Source organism: Tachysurus vachellii, chromosome 3 (genome assembly GCF_030014155.1).
Source record: "Tachysurus vachellii isolate PV-2020 chromosome 3, HZAU_Pvac_v1, whole genome shotgun sequence".
Classification (NCBI taxonomy): Eukaryota; Metazoa; Chordata; class Actinopteri; order Siluriformes; family Bagridae; genus Tachysurus; species Tachysurus vachellii.
In genome coordinates, this window is record NC_083462.1 from 21,301,512 (window position 1) to 21,320,836 (window position 19,325).

Sequence of the window (19,325 nt, forward strand, 5' to 3'; positions counted from 1 at the left end):
TAAGAAAAATTGAAGGAATCTTCATTGAAGAAAAAAGAGTCACCTCAGACTTGCTCATTGGGGATAAATACATACACATTGTGAACTAAATCCATCTAATATTAATCTTGAATTTTGCATTCTATTAATCTTTATATTATTCTTTGATATTAAACTTTTGTTCTATGTTTATGTTCTGTAAAGCTACTTTGAGACAATGTTGATTGTAAAAAGCTCTATACAAATAAACTTGAATTGAATTGAAGTATACAGGTGTAAAAGAGTAAAGACAAAATGTCTGTATGAGCATATTGTTCATCAGGAGTCCTGTGATGAGCACTGGGTAGGCAGGTGAAAATTTAGATACTGTATGGGCAACGTTTGTTTTTGGGAAGTGCATGTGGGGCCGCCAAGAGCAGATGCCCTCGGGATAAAGGGTTTACACACACACACACACACACACACACACACACACACACACACACACACACACACACAGTCTTTGGTGTGGAGTTGTTTTTAAGGTGTTAAACCACATCATTGGTTTGTAATTTTATAGACCTTTATTTGTGAAAAAAAAAAATACAACAGTTTGTTTTTACAAATAAGCCTGCGAGAAGAGAAGTAAGAACTGAGGATATGACGGAACCAAAGATTTTTGCTTTTGCACATAGTGGAATAAACAGCGTTCCTCGAGCAGCTGTACTGTTGCGTCGCCACACAATTTACAAAGATAATTAAGACAAACAAATCTCTTAACGTATCAGTGAAAGATTGAATAAGAAAAGCCTGTGCACATCTCATGAATCAACTAAATCCTTCTGCTTCAAAAACTATCATTAATTCCAAGCTTCATATGCTACTGCTCCGATTTCCATCTCATCACGGCCGTGAGCTTACGACAGAAAATGTTTGGGCTTATGTACTAATAATGCGAGATCGAAATGCATTTAAATATGCATCACTGATTTTCAGATTAGTAATAAAAATCCTGACATACAAAAAGAAAACGTCCAGAGCCAATAAATGCATTTTTGTTATCTTATTTTCATAATAACAGATTTACAAGGTAAAAGAAGACAAACTTAAAAAAAAAAATAAAAAATAAAAAAATCTACCAGTTAGACCTGAAGTCATAGCCACCCTCTTTCTTCTTTTCAAGACGAGATGTTTACACTGGTATAATCTCAGATTAGAGATTATTTGTCATATATTTTATTTCATTTTTATAAGACGCTATAATCCTGATGAACTTTTGGATGCAGTTGTATATAATCTTCATATACGGCACCTTGGCTCACATTCACTTAAAAAAAACCAAAAAAAAAAAACAAAACAAAAATGGCACGTTAATAGAGAATCACAAACATGAGAAGCAATTTTTTTTTTTTTTTTAAAGAAACGTCAGAGAACGTGTGTCAGAGAACATACAGGATGATGGGAATAAACTTGTGCATGAACTCGTACAAACACGTCTAGACGTTACAATGAGGTTGTGAGTGCATGAAAAAATTTATTCTGTTATTTCTGCGGAGGCAAGGATTTGTGGTAGAGTCTTCAGGGAGGTTAAAGAAGCGCAGTGTCGCCCTCTGGTGGATCGAGTCAAATGCCGTAGCAAGAACGTACCAGGACGGTTCAAAAAGTCCTCTTTAGGAGGCACAGTGCAACCATGGGGCCCCTTATCTAGCCTCTCTGACACACTCTCTACACTAGCGAGCCATTTTGGTCTGGCCTCTCGAATGCTGTGTTCACACTAGCAAGTGACAAGTTGCTCATGCCAACTCAGCGTCGTCTACTGGGCAGGTAGCTACAGTTAGTACATCGAGCCGAGTTCTAAACGGTTAACTGTGTAGTTTTTACACATCGCTGTACCATTTCTGCATTGTACTAATGAGGTAAGTACGAGCCCTTTAGCTTTCTTCCATCATGCTGAGAGATCCAGGGGACCTCGTACTGTCCAAGCCTGGTGATCCATCCTAGGATCCGTCTGAATTTATCGTGCTACGCTGTCTTAACTAAATTGCATACGATTAAGAAAATCTTCATTAAAACATTGATTTACACCCTGTCACCAGAATCGCGACTCCGTGTCGTCACAGCAAATCCGTAATCCGCTGTCAGTTTGTTGCTTGCTATTGTGAAGGCAGGTTGATGTAGAGGCCTAACTAATTCTACCTACTCAGTCTGAGCTTTATGGAGTTTTTCACCACTTGGATTGGGTTCGCCGGAGGAAGAGGGACATCGGAAAGATCGGTGCTGGACGCTTTCTGAAAACAGAAAGAAAACCATGTAAACAAAGGGGCAGTGGAATCTGTTCGATTGTGATGGGAAATCGAAATAATAGCTCATTTATTGTTCAATATCACAGTTAAAATAAATACCAGCTTTTTCTTTCATATTGCAGGTTACAAACCGATATCCTTTCAAATAAGTTTGAGCTGCAGAACTTAAGTATATCTTTTAAAAACTAAATATAAAAACAAAAACTCCAAAGCCAATAAACAATACATGAATATGCATGCAACCAAACACTTACCACTTAAAGACAGTCAATTAACAGTTAGACAACTTTACTTAACCTGGCAAATTACAGTCAATTAAAATAAATAAATAAATAAAAAATTCATTAATTGAGTCCCACTTTATAAAACACTTAAAAAAAAAACCTAACCATTTCAGTTAAATAATGCCATACCTGAGATAGTGGTACCTGCCCTTCTGCATCCGACTCCTGTGCATAATGATATGTGGTACAAAGATATATCATCGGTTTTAATGTATGCACGCATTCGAACAAAAAAAATAAATAAAATCGAGACTTCGTATCGGCACGTGCGTGCGAAAGAAAAACGTGTTTACTCACCGCTGCTTCTGTCTCCATTTTCACCTCTCTGTCTAAAGCAGAGAAATCGCTAGCCTGCATCAAATGAACAATTAGCACCGTCAGAAAAGGAACACGGCTCTGAGAAGTGTTTCGACTTTGTTAACGGCGTGAGAAAAAATGAGCAGATGCATCTACCTGAGATAAATCAGCAAAATCAGCAGCCTGGTCCATTGATTCTGAGGTAGAATCCTAAAGAGGGGAGAAAAGGGAAAAAAAAAGGACAAAAAACACAAGAACATTAAAAAAGCAATAAAATAATTACATTGATGAATTATCAGGTGACATTTCTAGGTGTTTTACCTCCTCTAATCTGAGCTTCTTGGCTTGCTCGTCATGGAGCGGTGAGCCCGGTCTCTTCTTTATATGAGCAGGACTGGAGGTTTCAGTCTCTGACGGACATGCTGTAACAGAGAACGCAGCATTACGCTGTGGCCTGCACTGTTGAGTCATATTATATCCATATATTGTAATAAAAACAATTAAATACAAGGCAGGTGTGTGTACATACCTGCAGTAGGGTGTGTGTCTACTGACGTGTCCATCTTTCCTTGAGAATCTGAGCTGGTCCCTGTGGAGCTGTACGCATGACGGAATAACAAGAAGGTTATTTACATTTATGCTCTTATACTGGTATGAGACAGATTCACTTTACATCACCATCACTATTGATATGGTAAAAAGAAAAATATTGACATTTTATCTCAGTTTCTTAAACAAGAACAGAAAACATTTAACATTTTGTATAACAAATGGGATTTTCAGGTCTTTGTTTTCCCGTACTGTGTGTGTGTGTCTCACCGGTGAGGACTGGCAGAGAAGGCTGTCCCGGAGGTGCCAGTGGGTGAAGGCAAGGACGTGCTGTTATCCTTGTCCACACTTTCCTCATTCAAATCTAAATGCTACAGAGCACAGGAGGGTATCAGCAGTTAAACACTGTGCTACAATGAAGATCATGAACTAATTAAAAAAAACTAGAATAAGTAAGTAAAATCTCATTTTTTATTGCAGCTACTGAGGGTGACAACAAGGTGTCTCGTACCCTTGAAACCTAAAAATGGATTGAGGAACCTTTCCCATAAACACAAAAACAATCCCAGACAAGTGAGTGGTATTTAAGCAGGAATACGTGTACTTTATATACCTGCTGCAATCGGAGCTTCTTTGTGGAGTTCTCTTCATGGTGAGGTGAGGCTGGTCTCTTCTGTGCATGAGGCTCTGATAGAGACACTGTAAGGAAAGGCAAAACCTTACACTAACATACATACTGTGATGAAACATGTCAACGTGGCCACACATGTAGAAAGAATGACTACAAAAACTATGATGTATATCGATCGACAGGGAGGCTCTTTTTTCCCCCCAGGATGTGCTATTAAGCAACAGTTTTAAAAAAGTCTGCCGTGACCAGCGCTTAAACATTAGCACCTTATGTAGTGAGTATAGAGACCACAGTCCCAACAGGCTGATACTGGATCAGTAGACTGAGGCTCATTAATCCACAGGTCAAAGTTCATCTAGATAAATTCAGACAGCAAATGTGCATTGTTCGGGTGTTTTGTTCATGTTTAGTGTAGAAAATTGTGTAAATAAAAAAACAACGGTGTCTAGGAGAGCTCTCTCTCTCACACACACACACACACACACCTCACTCAAAAACACACACGCTCAAAAGACACTCACACATGCGCAAAACACACACACACACAAACACGCAAAACACACTCATACACATGTAAACACGCACAGAAACGCAAACACGAACGGAAACACACACAATACACGCAAACCCAAACACGCGCACGCAAACACGCGCACGCAAACGCGCACACGCAAACACACGCACGCAAACAATTATGTGAACACAAATCCCTATCAATCTGGCTAATAAGACATTAGTGCATCTAAACAGATCGTCATTTGAGGTATACAGCTAACATAAGAAACACCAGAAGACATCAACAGAAGGTCACATACCTGCAGCAGAATGTGTGCCTCCTGAGGTGTTCACCTTCCCCTGAGAATCTGAGCTGGCACTAGTCCCTGTGGAGCTGTAAACATGGGGATATATCCATAACTTCATCCAAACAAAACTTTGCCAAAGTGTAATTCTCAAAAGGTGGTATAAGAGCTGATGAACGTTTCTACACAAATAATACAGAATGCAAAACTAGCTATTGTGAGATTGTGAATGTACGATCCGAGTTGGGAAATAAACTACAAAAGATGGATCACAATTTCTGTAGAAAAGTATAAAAACAGCCTGTCAGAAGACCTTTAAGATACCTACATGTACTGTAGGTGTTTGGAATAGAATAAATGACTTGGTTGTGAAAAATTGGTGAGTGTGTGAGGAGCCCACCGGTGAGGACTGGCAGAGAAGGGTGTCCTGGCAGCGCTGGAGGTGCGGGTGGGCGAGGGGATGGACATGCTGTTATCACTGTCCAGAGACAAGTCCACACCACTCTCATTCACAGCACGCAGGCTTTCAGTCGAATGCTACAGTGCAGAGCATGACAGCAACGGTTTAACACCGACATCACCGACAAAAACATAGGATTGAGGTTTCAACAGGCTGCTGCTTGCCTTTCTCCTTTTGGGGATAACAAGGTCCGGCAGGAGCTGGTGAAGCTGCTTCCTCTTCACGTGCATCGCCGTTATTTTCATGTCAGTCTCAAACATCTTGCTGCTGATGGCCTGACGGTACACTGCGTTTAAGGCAAAAACAAACAAGTTATCGATGATCTGATCTGTAGAACTACAATCTCTTCATTCATTCATTTTCTAACACTTATCCGAACTACCTCGGGTCACGGGGAGCCTGTGCCTATCTCAGGCGTCATCGGGCATCAAGGCAGGATACACCCTGGACGGAGTGCCAACGCATCGCAAGGCACACACACTCTCATTCACTCACGCAATCACACACTACGGACAATTTTCCAGAGATGCCAATCAACCTACCATGCATGTCTTTGGACCGGGGGAGGAAACCGGAGTACCCGGAGGAAACCCCCGAGGCACGGGGAGAACATGCAAACTCCACACACACAAGGCGGAGGCGGGAATCGAACCCCCAACCCTGGAGGTGTGAGGCGAACGTGCTAACCACTAAGCCACCGTGCCCCCCACTACAAGCTCTTCTTTCTTCAATTAGGAATGAATAAGACATTTCACAAGAAACATTTACAACTAAAATTATCTTCAATTTCTAAATTTTTCATGACCAAAAGAAAATTCATTCAAAAAAAAGTGAAAATTAAAGTCACTTGTGGGTTTCAGTACAATGTAAATATTTTATACTATATACACCCTTTTTTAAGTTGATCTGTCTGATATTACAGATATCAGAGATTTAAATATCAGCAGAAACTAATCTGGTTCTGTGAATATCTTTTGACAGAAGCACTAAATATAGAGCAGCATGCTTTAATCTACGCATACACAACATGGCTGTGACAGTAAAAAAACAACAAAAAAAAAAAAAAACGGGTGTCCTACCAGTGTCTGTGAACGACTGGATGTCGTACGTCAAGTCGACGTTAAGAAGCTCGGACCCCTCCATTTTCCTGAACTCGATACCTATGACCCACATCGTGCACCATTCTGGCCTGTACACAAACATCACAAATAAAAAGAAAAAAGAAGAAGAAAAAAAAAAAAAAGGTTCCTGCCTGCTTAGAAAATGTATCTGGAGTAAAGCTAATCTACAGCACTCACGTCTTATTGCTTTCCTTGGGTCCTGGAAACGACTGTGGGTTCACATGTGCCAGAGTGATGAACTCATTTTTCTCCAGGCTTCCTACCAAGATTCGGATCTTGGACTCGACGAGGCCAACCCTGTTGGAAACGTCATCCTTAAAAGTCGGCACGGAAATCTATTTATAAAGACTTTTACTGCACAGGCTTTATGGATGCAGTGTGAAAGATATTATCAAGGCTCATCGTACCAATCATGTGCGTCAGCATGGGTCTACTCACCATTCGAGGTGCTGCTTCTCAGTAGGCGCACTTGCTAGCAACACAATATAATGCCTTGGAACATAAAAACAAGAACAATGCCATTACATCCTTTAGACAGAGGCCATTTAACTAAACACTGGGAAGTCTACGGAAGCCCGAGGGTTAAATCGAGGCCAAAATTTAATTTAACTCACAAGACCTAATGCAGCACAAATAATCTATTCAGGTTATTAAAAAAAAAAAAAAATCAAATAAAAAAACATTTTTAAAAATTACTGCCAAACAAAAAATCCACACACTTTGGAGTATTAATGTAAGCACTCGCAACATTAAAAAGTGAGTTTCGTTTTAAATTTAAATCTCACTATAGTCTCAAAAATATCTTCGTCTACACAACGGTGCAGTTAATTACCCTCACTTAACATTGTGGCAGTAATATATAGGGAAGAGAAGCAAAGAAAAGAAAAAGAACAAAAAGGTATGTATAAAAACGATGAATAACTGCTGCACATTTTTTCCCCCTTCTCAGTCGACAACGAAAATCATGAGCACAGAGAGCATTCGAAGAAATAAACAGTACACAATTTCACATTAACATTTATTTTAAGTTGATAAAGAAAAAAAAAAAAAAGGAGAAAACATCGTCATTGCAAATTTTCACCCAAGCCGCATCATATTAACTTCTGTTCATCCGGCTGATCTTTAAAACAGTTTATATAGGAGTGGATTTTGTCTAAATCACAGCATTAGTACAAAGAGATGGAGATGATGTTGAGTGCACACAAACACAACATTAATGATCAGTGAGTAGATTCATTTGTGGTACCACAGCACCATCTACATGCTGCTTATTTAGACAAAAATCAAGGAATAAAATCAATTGCATTTTCTACAACTAGACCTTATTTTCCATACTTCATACATTTGCACAGTGAAGTCTACATAATTTCACCCAAATGTACACGGACACTGTTATATAAAACAGCGCGTAATTATTCATAAATTGTCTTTTAGCAGTGTGTGATGATTTAGGCATGAAGTGGCCATAATCGTCCGTATCAGATCTCGAAGAAATCTTTAATATATTGCACTGGAACTACGAGACAAGTCAAAGCCGATATAAGTGGTAAACTGCGTACAGTTGGTTTTAGGCAGAAATATAGCTTTAAAACAATGGCAACAAAGGCAGTTAAACAAACAAAAAAAAACAAAGAAACGAACAATACAATTCACAAAAACGACAAACATTAAACAGGACGGTGGGGGGGGGTGTACTGCTTCAGCTCTAGACAATGACCTTTACTTTACTAAAATGTTTTTAACAAACATATTTTAAACTCCCATCATTTCTTCTTCTTTTATTAACCTATCAATAAATTGAAAACATGCCTAATAAATGTTTAAGAAAAAAATATATATTTTGTTTAATTCACTGACTGGAATAATGCAGTGTATAAATTACGAACTTAGGACGTTTTCACACTTGGCCCGAATACCTGAGTCCAGACCTAGGAGCGATTCTGGGCTTGTTTGCTGGACGGGTTTGCAGTCACATAAACCAGGTGTCCAATCTTCTCAGCAAAGGGCCCATGTGGGTGCAGGCTTCCATTCCAGACGAGCTCGGTCCACATGTTTGGAATGGAAACCTGCGCTCACACCAGCCATTTGTGGAGAAGATCATAAACCCCAGACACAGATGACTTCCTAGAATTCCATACATCACATTTGTGCACTCAAGTCTGCAAACTGATAGGCACCAAGTCACTCATTTGCTGTTAATTATTATTATTATTATTATTTTTCCTTTAGTTCTAACATTTAATCTTTGTGGATAAGGAGCAGGTCTTTTAGTCATGCAAGAGACATGAACATTTCACTTTGCATTATGAGCACAAATGTGAGCTAATTATGGTGCACCAGTTCTATAGCAGTGTAGTTTTATATACAAGTAATACAAAGTACCAGCAGAAACTGGAAGTAGCATTAATCCACTTTGCATGCGGCCCAGAGCAAGGACCTCTTCACCCACTGATGCAGGTTTGGTTACAGATTTGGTTTTTAAGAGGATCACAGAACCGGTCACCAAAACAAAACTCACTTCAATCTCACCAAATTTGGGGCTCAAATATCCGGAAATAAACACAAGTGTGAAAACGACTTAAAAAAAAAACCTTTTTATTAAAAGACAACTGTAAGACAAGAAGTACCAATAAAAATCTTTATTACTTTCAAATACCTACCTTAGGAATGACAAATACAGTTATTGTTAAAAAAAAATAAAAATAAAAATAATAAAATGTGTGTCGGTCTAACAGAATTTTTACAATGGAAATAAATGAAATGTAAAGCTAAGAAAAGCTAAGACAGTATGTGTACTGTTGCAAAGGGTTAGTATAAACTCCATTATTACTCTTTTATTTAGTAGATATTCAAGTACCACCAGACGACATAGGACGCAAGTGAGAACACTGAAGGGGTGTAAAAGGGTGGTGTGGAGGCTATTTTGAAAAATAAATCTTTATTCAAATAGTGTAACCTCTTCATGTAAGTACAACAGGATAAACAGCTAAATACATACTTGTATTTCTGAAAGAAGTTGGGAGATTCAAATAGTTTGGCCCAGTCTGCTTTGTTCTGCAATATTTCATCCATAATGGCCAGACCTGGAGGTAAAAAGCAAAAGTCCATAGTTAATAACACAAAGAAGTGAACCTCAGTCATTTGGGTCACACTGTACAGGAAATAATGAAAATGTAAACAATGTCCTTTCTACAACAGTTTGTAGTCGAGTGGAATTGTGCAACCAAGAGCATCCAGAAATTGTACCAGCTCCGATTGTCTTCCGTGTGATGAAGATTTTGGACCTCCACTGAGATGAGGAAGACTCAGAGAATCTGAGGTATCTAGAGCTCTATCAGCTCCAGTTAGATGCTGCGACAGTGTTGTACTGTAACGGAGTACAAATACTTTGTTACTGTACTTAAGTAGAAATTTCACGTATCTGTAGTTTACTTCGTTATTTAAATTTGTCAACTTTCACTTTTACTCCACTACATTTCCTAGATAAAATGTATACTTTTACTCCGATATATTTCCACTAAGCATCTTCGTTACTACAAAATAAAATCAGAAGAAATGTGTGCGACTGCAATAAGGGAGGTTTGGCGAATCACTGCTCCTAGATTGCATTGCGCACATCCGCACGCTCTACGGAGAAGCACAGGCACGCGCAGTCAGAGCTGGAGGCATTTATCTATAACGTTAATCGGCGGAAATCTACAAAGACAGCAACCAAAAGCAGTGAAATTTTACTATTATTATTACCAGAGTTGATAGTAATGCAAACAATCCATTCAGTACTAAATAAAAATAACATTTATTGATTTGGTCTTTGTCTTGTGAATATTTTTTATTAATGACTGCATTCATTAGACACTGTTTGCAGAGAATGCACACATACATGAACTGATTTGATTCAAGACTGGTATCATGCATAAAATTGTCCACTTTTGCCATTTAATAATACCATAACTTTTGGCTTACTATGTAGTCATATATAATATAAAACTCTTTTTGTTTTAAATTCTCACTGAGGGCTAAACCCCCTAAAGATGAAATCCTAGAACCGCCCCTGCTCTTATGCCTACCGAAAATCACTGAAATTTTACTTTTTACGTTTACTTCAAATACTTAAGTACATTAAATATCAGAAAATTACTTTTGCTACTTAAGTACAGTAAATATCAGATACTTTAAGACTTTTACTTGAGTAATATTCTAAAAGGTAACTTTCAATTCTACCAAAGTCTTTTTCTAGTAGGATACTTGTACTTTTACTCAAGTATTGCTTTCAAGTACTTTATACAACACTGCTCTGCGATACTAAAGAAGAGATGCCAACTCTATGTGGTCTTTGAGGACAACAACCTCCTCATCAATACAACATTTGTCAGACTGTATATTTATAATCACACCCATATGAGGATGGGTTCCCCTTTGACTCTGGTTCCTTTCTTCACCATTCAAGGGAGTTTTTCCTCCCCACTGCTGCCGGAGTCACCTCAGACACCTCAGCTCATTGGGGTAAATACATACACATTTAAATATATCCAATATTAATCTTGCATTTTGTATTCTATTATTCTTTATATTATTCTTTATAATAAGAAAGTTCTGTAAAGCTGCTTTGAGACAATGTCCATTGTAAAAAGCGCTATACAAATAAAATTGATTTGAATTGAAGAGCTCCTGAGAAACTAACAGGTCAGAGTCATTTATGAGTTGACTACAGACTTAACACTAATTCCTTTGTGCTGAAGAATTGAAATATTCAGTGATGAACATGCAATGGCAGTTCAAAGACGGTGCGATGGTCTCCAAGTGGTTCTATCCACAGGTATGTACAGTGGTGTCCAAAAGCCTGAGACTACAATGAAAACCTGGGATTTGTTTATTTTCATTTGAAATTCTAAATAAAAAAGACATTTTTAGATTTTTGAGTAAAACAAAATTAAAAAACATTAAACATTCTAACCATTTTGAAATTAAAAAGTCATTAAATTATTGATATCGACCGTGTACAGCTTTGTACAAAAGATTTCCACGTCTAATCTCTTGTATTGAAGCACGTGATTGGACGACTCAGGAAACCGGGACTCTGGATGTGGTCTAAAAAGGATCGTAAGATTTTGCACAAACTTGTAGAATCCGTGCAGCTCGAGTGGCCACACCTCAAATCTGTAACTTTACTTAAGTTGCTTATTTTAAATTAAATACAAACGACAGTCAGACTGTTCAGTACAAGGAACTTGTGTGTATGTAAACAATGAAGTGACGTATGAAGCTGTCGTATACTGTAATCAGAATCAGAAACAGAATCAGAATCAGGTTTATTGGCCAAGTATGTTGACACACAAGGATTTTGGTTCCAGCTGTTTGAGACTCCCAAAAGTACAGACATAAATGACACTATACTATACAAGACAACATGCCTTCTATAAACATGCCTTCTATAAAGTAACAGTGGCTTCTTTTTTTTTTTTTTTTTTTTTTATAAATGGGACGACGACACGTACTGAAAGGAATAAGAACACAGACTGATTCAAATCATCTTTATGACCGATGTGAAGACAGAACATCACATCTCAGTCAAACCAATGACTTGTTATTTATTTACTTATAATTTGTTTATTTATTTATTTATGGGGGGCATGAAGCACTGCATTAGAAATGTAGTTAAAAGTTAATAAAAAAATATATAATTTCCCTGCATTCATCTGCATGAACACACTTAACTAATTCGCTTACTAGACTTTAAATATAATAATTTTATACAGAACAGTGTAAGAACTTTAGAGCTTTTACTGATGTACGTTGTTAGCAAAATTTACTGAGTCAATATTTGCCATGTAATATTATACGGTTCTAAAAAAGTGACTGCTTACTGAGACGGGGTGAAAAGTGTCCTGCAGTAGAAACAGGTATACAGAAAACCATCTTTGTGCTGCGATGTAATTTAGCTGTCCACAATTGCAATAGAACAATTATATTCGATGAGATTTTGAAAAATGCCACTGACCCTGTTTGAACTCTTCCACCATGACGTTGCGGGTGGACGCAGACACGTTGTATGTGGAGTTTTGCTGAGGATAAGCTGGTGTGATGATGGGCATGAGGTGGTACCGGTCACTCGGTGTCACCTTTGGAAATTGGGACATTTAATGCTGTTCAATTTTACAGTTTGGATCAAGTTCATGTTCAAAGCCTTTATTGTCATATACACAGTGAAAAAAACAAGTTTCCCTGTACAATGAAATTCTTTGTTATACACAGTGTATTCCAAGACACGTTCAACACATGCACAAACAATTTAAAAAAAAAAAGCTGCAGGAGTAGAAATAAAGACTAATAGAAATCTGCGCTATGTACATCTATATGTGCAAATGTAGAATATTGACTTATGTCCATGGTACAGTAACAAATTGAATGCAACTGTATGTTAATAGTAGCAGTATAATTAACAGCAATATTACAAATGTTCAATGATAATAATAGCAGCATTTTGATAGGAATGATAGATACTGTGAGTCTATAAATCTGCACTTTAAAAGAAGAGTCATACCCTTGGATCCCACACTGGCAGGTTGAGGTTGCACTCAACTGGTTGCTTCAAAAGGACTGGATTAGGCCACTCCCTAATACATGAAAGAGATGTGGGGGAAATTAGATGCCTGCCCAAGTGTGCGTTGAATAAAATGACAAAAAAAAATCTTTCGGACATGTTTACAATTAGCACATTTACATAGAAATACACAACCTGAAGTTTCAATTCTGTAAATGACACAAGGAACCAAGAGTCTCAATTCTCATAACTTATTTATGACACACTGACATGTTTAGCCAAAATGACTAGATCCTTACAATTAGGATATCAATAATTAGGAATAAAAAAAAGGACTCACCACTTAGAAAACACAAGAAAGAACTTATACACGAGGGTTGAAGCCACAGCGTTGGGGTAAAGCTGACACGTTCTCGCCACCAGCATCGCCCACGACACACCGCCCAAGAAACCCAAGATATTTGAATATATGTTGTGACCTGAAACAAACATAGATGTTATATTGATGACGATATGAAATTCATAAGCTCGACTTAGAAAACCCTCTGTGAGCTCAGAGAATACACAACATAATTCCTGCAGCTGCAACATAAACATCCGTATAAAATAAAGACAAAGACACATGGCAGACAGTGCTGATGTTTATTTTTCTGAGAAGGCACAATCTGAAGGAGTTCCACGCAGCCTTCGTCGAGTCGAGTTGCTATTTTTCGAGTCTACTGAGGGAGCCATGGACCACTGGAAGAAGCTTTGTGCTGAATATTGTGGTATATTATACAACCCGTTACTTTCTTAGATGATACCAAATACCAAAATCTAGCGCACTTCTGTAATAGTATCTACTGCAGTACTGTTCAAATATGATGTTTTGTAAATTTGTGCTTTAACAAAGCTTCCAGAAAGCCTTTGTCTATTTTGATGCAGTTTTCTAAAGTACTCTTTGTAAAGCTGCACATGCAAGCTAAAAGTATTCAGCCACAACAACAAAAGCCATAAATCCCAGTGCAAAATGCTGCAGTACGGCTACCTTGGTGTGCACTCATCCTTTCTAAACACAGCACTTTTTCAACTGCTTTGCCAATATTACTGCCATGTAAAAGAAGTAGTTTTTATGATTCTTCTGTTGTGGAAGCACTGCTACTACTTATACAGTGAAGCAATGGGTACAGAAATACATTTTTGCATTAATTTTGCCTAATGATGCAGTCTGAAATGATTAAAAAGTGACTGTACAGATAAACACTGTGAAACAGCATCTACACGCAAGGGGCTTTTAGGGTATAACTAAGTTCCTAGTACAGTAATATGCAGTAGAAATAATAAACAATAATAATAAACTGCAGCAGTAATGCTGAGTGACATGATGGTATAAAATCTATACATTGTTTTAAACAAACTGATTAACAGCAACAAATGTTAACATTGTTATTTTAATCTTCAAAATTCTAAAAAAAAAAAAAAAAAAAATTTAAAATTAGCAATTTATTATCTGTTGTGTCCATTTTTGCAATAGAGCATTTCTTGTGTTGCTGATAAACTATAATGTGATAGAAATGTGATGTATCACTATATAGTCATATATAGGACTGTAGTAATATGGAATTTTTACTTATATATCAGCCATCGACATTTATCAGTAAATACGAAATACTGAGATAAATACCGACTTTAGAAATAAGAAAGCTGACAGCAGAAAGTCTGCTGTTAAACCATTTCCATTGTGATTATTGAATAAAGCCAAATATTAAATATATATTTCACCAGACATATAATACATATAATCACCGTGTACTTGTTTAACCCATTTAAACACCAGATAACTCAAACAGCCTGTGCGTGTATTGTTCATTGGTCTTACATCATGTGTGCAGAGGTTCTGCTGATGGAACCTAAATTACAACGAGAAATTTAGACACAAATTTGCCTACCGCTCTACTGCAGAAAAGTTCGTTTCGGAAAAGATTTTAAAAGGCAGCTGAGCCTAAATATTGACCGTCACTTTTGTGATGCATTTATATCGCCACTGCAGACTGGAGAGCAAAATAGATTGCATGTGGACAAAAGAACAAAAATGTATTTTATAACTTTAAACAAAGCTGTGGTCTGTTAATAAGTCTGTTAAAAATAGTGTTAGATCATAAGACAAAAATACAAAAAAAAATAAAAATAAAAAGTAAGACTCACGTTTAGCCCACAGTTTGATGGCTCTAAGAGTAAGTCTGAAATTCTCAATGTTGGGCACCAGGTGGAGAATCTCATCAGTCACCCTGCATCCTGGGGACAAAGAACAGCAGAACACACCCACCTGATATAAAAGACAGCGATATTTCACTTGGTCAATCAAAGACTGTACAAAAACACAAATCGTTTACCGTTCAGACTCCGTATACAGCGGATATCCAGATTCTTCAGTAAACTATCGTCCCGCAGGTCCAGGTTCTCAGGAATGGTCTGCAGAGCTAACCGAGCAAACAGGATATCAATCTGGCACAAGAATTAAAAAACAAACAAGTTAGAGACTGGGGAGATTATTTATAATATCCATATATTGGGACGAAGACAAATTGAAACAAAATACCTCAATACCATCATAGCACAGTTTAATCACTGGGACAAATGCCTCTTCGACAGCCTATAGAGCAAAACAGGCAAAGCGTTAAAGGCAGTTCTCTTAAACAGATTTTATGTGACATGTTTCAACAATTAAGCAATTTTACAAAACAGTGGTGTACTGAACATCAACAAAAGCCTAGGTACAAGGCTAGAGGTAATGCCAATTAATGAAGGGTAATCACAGTTCATTACTGTTAATTACAGCTAATGACGGTTAATCAAAGGTAATACCATCTGTGCTGATATTCAGTTCAACAGCAATATTGCTTGTATATAACAATACAAAAAACAAGAAATTAATCTCAGCTGACATTTCAGACACAAAATGGCCAAATAAATCCGTTTATGCTCCATTAACAGGAATAATTCCCAACAAAGCCAGCTGGAAAGAGCAGTGTGTGATGCCTTGCTAGCCCGCAGTATGTGTAATAACAGTTTCAGTGTGATGAACTAACGCTATGATCGGAGTTTTAACTGGTGAACACAGACACACAGAGTGATGAACACGGTTAACTCCCCATGTGCTGTTATGCTAAGTATCAGTACTCTTGGAACAGCTAGTCCAGACTGGTCAGAGGGTGTCGATAAAATTTCTCTAACTGTGGCTTTGACAGCAACATTAGCTGCAACTCAAACTACATGTTTTACAAACCTAAAAATGTCGGCGTTAACATTCTTGTTGTAAAACTGTATTATTTCTATATTATCATTCTGCTTGCTTATCACGTGAACGCTGCATGTAATCGGAGCAAACTGAAAACGTATGTCGTATCATTCATGTGATAAGGCTTTCTATTAGGAGGCGTATTTTTACAGCAATAGTCTCAGGAGTCTTACTTTCAGGTTTTACATGAACAGGACAAGCTGCATTTTTGTTTCATTAACATCAAAAAAAGAAAAAGGAGAAGCTGGTGAAAGAACAATAACATCATTCCTAAAGTTAATGGTTGAAATGGATTCGTTCCACAGACATTTTTAAAACAGGATAAAAACTATTTACTCATTCATTAATAAATAAGTAACTTGTTTTTGGCCAATTGCTTCAGGAGAGATAAAGCGTTAATGTATATTATTAGCACATGTTTATATTCTTTTTAAGAGCATACCCTTAAGTCCTTGACGTCCTCTTGCTCTTTTAACTTCTCGTAAAAAGAGGTAAAGAAGTCAGACCTGTCCACGTGTCGAGGTGCGACACAGAGAGCATCTATATCAGCACCTACAAGTGGAGAAGGACGACAAAGTTCAGTCAACAAACCATGCTGGATTCAATAGCTGTTAAAACAAAAACAAAGAGACAGGAAAGACAAAAGCCACTAGCATGTAATAATGATTGTGAACTCACCTTTTGTATGGACTCCTAACCTATAAGAGCCAAACGTAAATATTTTTCCACCAATGCTTTCTATCAATGCTGGAGGTATATTCTGTCACGATAAAGAAAAAAAAATTTATATCTCTTCACTGTGTTTCATAGATGTAAACCAAGAAGGTAAGAATGAAAGTGCAATTTTATTTTGGACATGTACACCAAGCTATGTAAGTGTGTGTTACTGATCCTTTCACAAGATACACACTGTTCCCATATTATATTAATGCACTAATAAATTCACAGCCCAAAAGCTTTATACCACTTGCGAAAATCTCACCTTTGATCTACTGATGTCTTGGATCCATTCCTTGACCAGTGTGTTTAGTTTTCCCAGAACAAGGATTCTGCACAAAGAGAAAACAGAAATCTTTTACCCCCTGCCACCTACTATATAAATAAATTCTCCCAACAACCTAGAGATTGTTCCACTTGAATTGATTCATATATAAAGTAGTAAATTATAGAGAATGTGTCCTTTGCTGTAGCATTACAATTTCTCTTCACTGGAATCAAGAGGCTCAAACTTATTCCAGTGTTACAGTGCACCAGGCAACAAAGTTTGAGTGATAAACTCATCGTTTGGCAAAATACAATGATGGAGGCTAATGTGTATGTGTAGATAACTGATGGACAATTGCAGACCTTAACTATGAGCACGATATGCAGATATAATAAATAGAAAGAACTGGACAACAGGCATGTCATTGCAAAGCTTCACCACACCGAGATAACATTAAAAATCATAGTGGAGTCTAAATCTCACTGAATCATATGAGGGCCTTAATATTCCCATAACTCATTGGCAGGTTCACAGATTGAATCACCTCCGTTGCAGCTCCAACTCCTCTTCAAACACGTTGAAAGGCTTCAGCGCCTGCACCAGTTTCTGCGCGTGCACCAGGTCCGATTCTTTCGGCAAGGCCATGCTGATGGGCGAAGTAATCCCATAATGCTTTGGGGAGTCCTGAGCTGGTTGCACCTGATTCGTAATTGGACTGGAGGAATAATAACAACAACAACAACAATAATATTAGTATCAAGATGAATAAGATGAAAATCAATAACATTTCTGAATTACAGCAAAGTTCAAATTATTTATATTATGAAATATGAAATTTAACACTTCAGCATTTTGTTCCTTGGGAAATGACAATTATTTTCATATTTTTTTCATATAATATTTTCAAGACATTTACAAAATATTCAAGATAAAAAATTGTGGCCTTTTTCACCACTGCCTGAAAACCACAGAGATAAAAATAACCAAAGTGACCTACCCTGTGTAGGCAAGCAAGCTGTGGGCTTAAATAACTCAACGTGTCTTTTGTTTGCTTGTTTCTGTGAACTTTAATATTAGCTTTAATCACTTGTACGCTTCTATTAGAAAACTATAACATCTCTACAACTAAATCCACTTCTGAATGAACAGTTAGCACGACTCCATGTTTGCTAACTATAGTTTTGTTCCTTACGGCTTACTGTTCAAACGCATAATGAACAATATATCGCACAAGAAAAACACATTACTGTACTAAAGATTGTGCTTTAAGCGTCTGAATGTTGTTTTATTATTATTATTATTATTATTATTATTATTATTTGACAGTTAACAGCAAACCTAGTTAGCCTTTGAATGCTAAGCTGAAACTATCGTTACATTTCAGTTAAGTGCACGGTGTCAAAGATATACATTTGTGATTAATCGTGAGTAATGCATATATTTTCGTAAATTTTACCACCATGCTTTGGTTTAAAAGTGCACGCCTCAAATAGAGTAGAAGCTGCTAAGCTATGCTAGCTAAGCTAAGCTAAGCTAACATAGGCCTCGTCAATCCCGGTTTCTTAGCAACTTTCTCACGTTGAGAAAGAATAAAGAAAAAATACTCACAAAGGCATCGTAAATAGCTTCGTTGTATTCTCAGCCTCTTGAATTAGGTCTAAACATTTTGTTTAGCTTTGTTTATGTGTCCTATCGAGGTCGGTTTGTGTGTGAATGCGAACAGCTGCACAGGTGTGTGGAAATTATTTCTTTTGTTTACGCGAATATGGCGCTCCGGCAACCACACGAACGCTCGAGCCGTCGGTGTTACGTAACCGTTTTTCTGCCATTTGATTGGCTGTGAGTCGGATCAGTTTTCAGTTTCCCGATCATTCATATATGTATGCTAATAACGGCTCTTTTCAGGGAGCCGGATCATTTTTAGCGGCTCATCAATAGGAGCCGAATCCCACTCGACTCATTGCCATTTGGTGACAGATTCTAGTTCTTTGGTTCTGACAGCAGTATTTCCAATTTGTATGGGTTGTATGTTTTTCTTTTTCTTTCTATTTCCGTTTTATTATTAGGGGTCAAGCCCCGAAGGGGCGTAAACACCTATTGTTATTGTCGGTTTTCTTAT

General features: G+C 37.4%; 1 protein-coding gene across 2 annotated transcripts; it reads right to left on the reverse strand.

Annotated features, from left to right (window-relative positions):
* Positions 1-523: 523 nt before the first annotated feature.
* On the reverse strand, positions 524-19,051 carry papola (poly(A) polymerase alpha). 2 transcript variants are annotated; one of them, XM_060866254.1, is made up of 27 exons: positions 18,815-19,051; positions 17,751-17,921; positions 17,204-17,270; positions 16,900-16,981; positions 16,664-16,773; positions 15,523-15,576; positions 15,317-15,428; positions 15,129-15,218; positions 13,285-13,423; positions 12,945-13,017; positions 12,402-12,522; positions 9,402-9,486; positions 6,842-6,895; positions 6,581-6,700; positions 6,362-6,471; positions 5,447-5,568; positions 5,223-5,359; positions 4,838-4,911; positions 4,005-4,078; positions 3,662-3,762; positions 3,372-3,439; positions 3,164-3,264; positions 2,999-3,052; positions 2,843-2,896; positions 2,675-2,710; positions 2,159-2,246; positions 524-1,285 (listed from the first exon to the last, which is right to left on the reverse strand). In XM_060866254.1, exons 1-27 carry the CDS (start codon positions 18,820-18,822, stop codon positions 1,206-1,208), a joined length of 2,385 nt encoding a protein of 794 aa, XP_060722237.1. In that variant the 5' UTR covers positions 18,823-19,051; the 3' UTR covers positions 524-1,205. The 2 variants fall into 2 exon arrangements, with proteins under 2 accessions (XP_060722237.1, XP_060722236.1); XM_060866253.1 differs by having other exon boundaries at positions 4,005-4,090; positions 18,815-19,050.
* Positions 19,052-19,325: the final 274 nt, after the last annotated feature.

What these genes read in the sequence shown, in the direction of transcription:
- papola (XM_060866253.1), bottom strand. An exon ending in TGCCAGTGTGGGATCCAAGG is followed by an intron (nt 12,523 to 12,944) that starts GTATGACTCTTC and finishes CAATTTCCAAAG; the next exon opens with GTGACACCGAGTGACCGGTA. An exon ending in GAGAAGCAGCACCTCGAATG is followed by an intron (nt 6,701 to 6,841) that starts GTGAGTAGACCC and finishes CGTTTCCAACAG; the next exon opens with GGTTGGCCTCGTCGAGTCCA.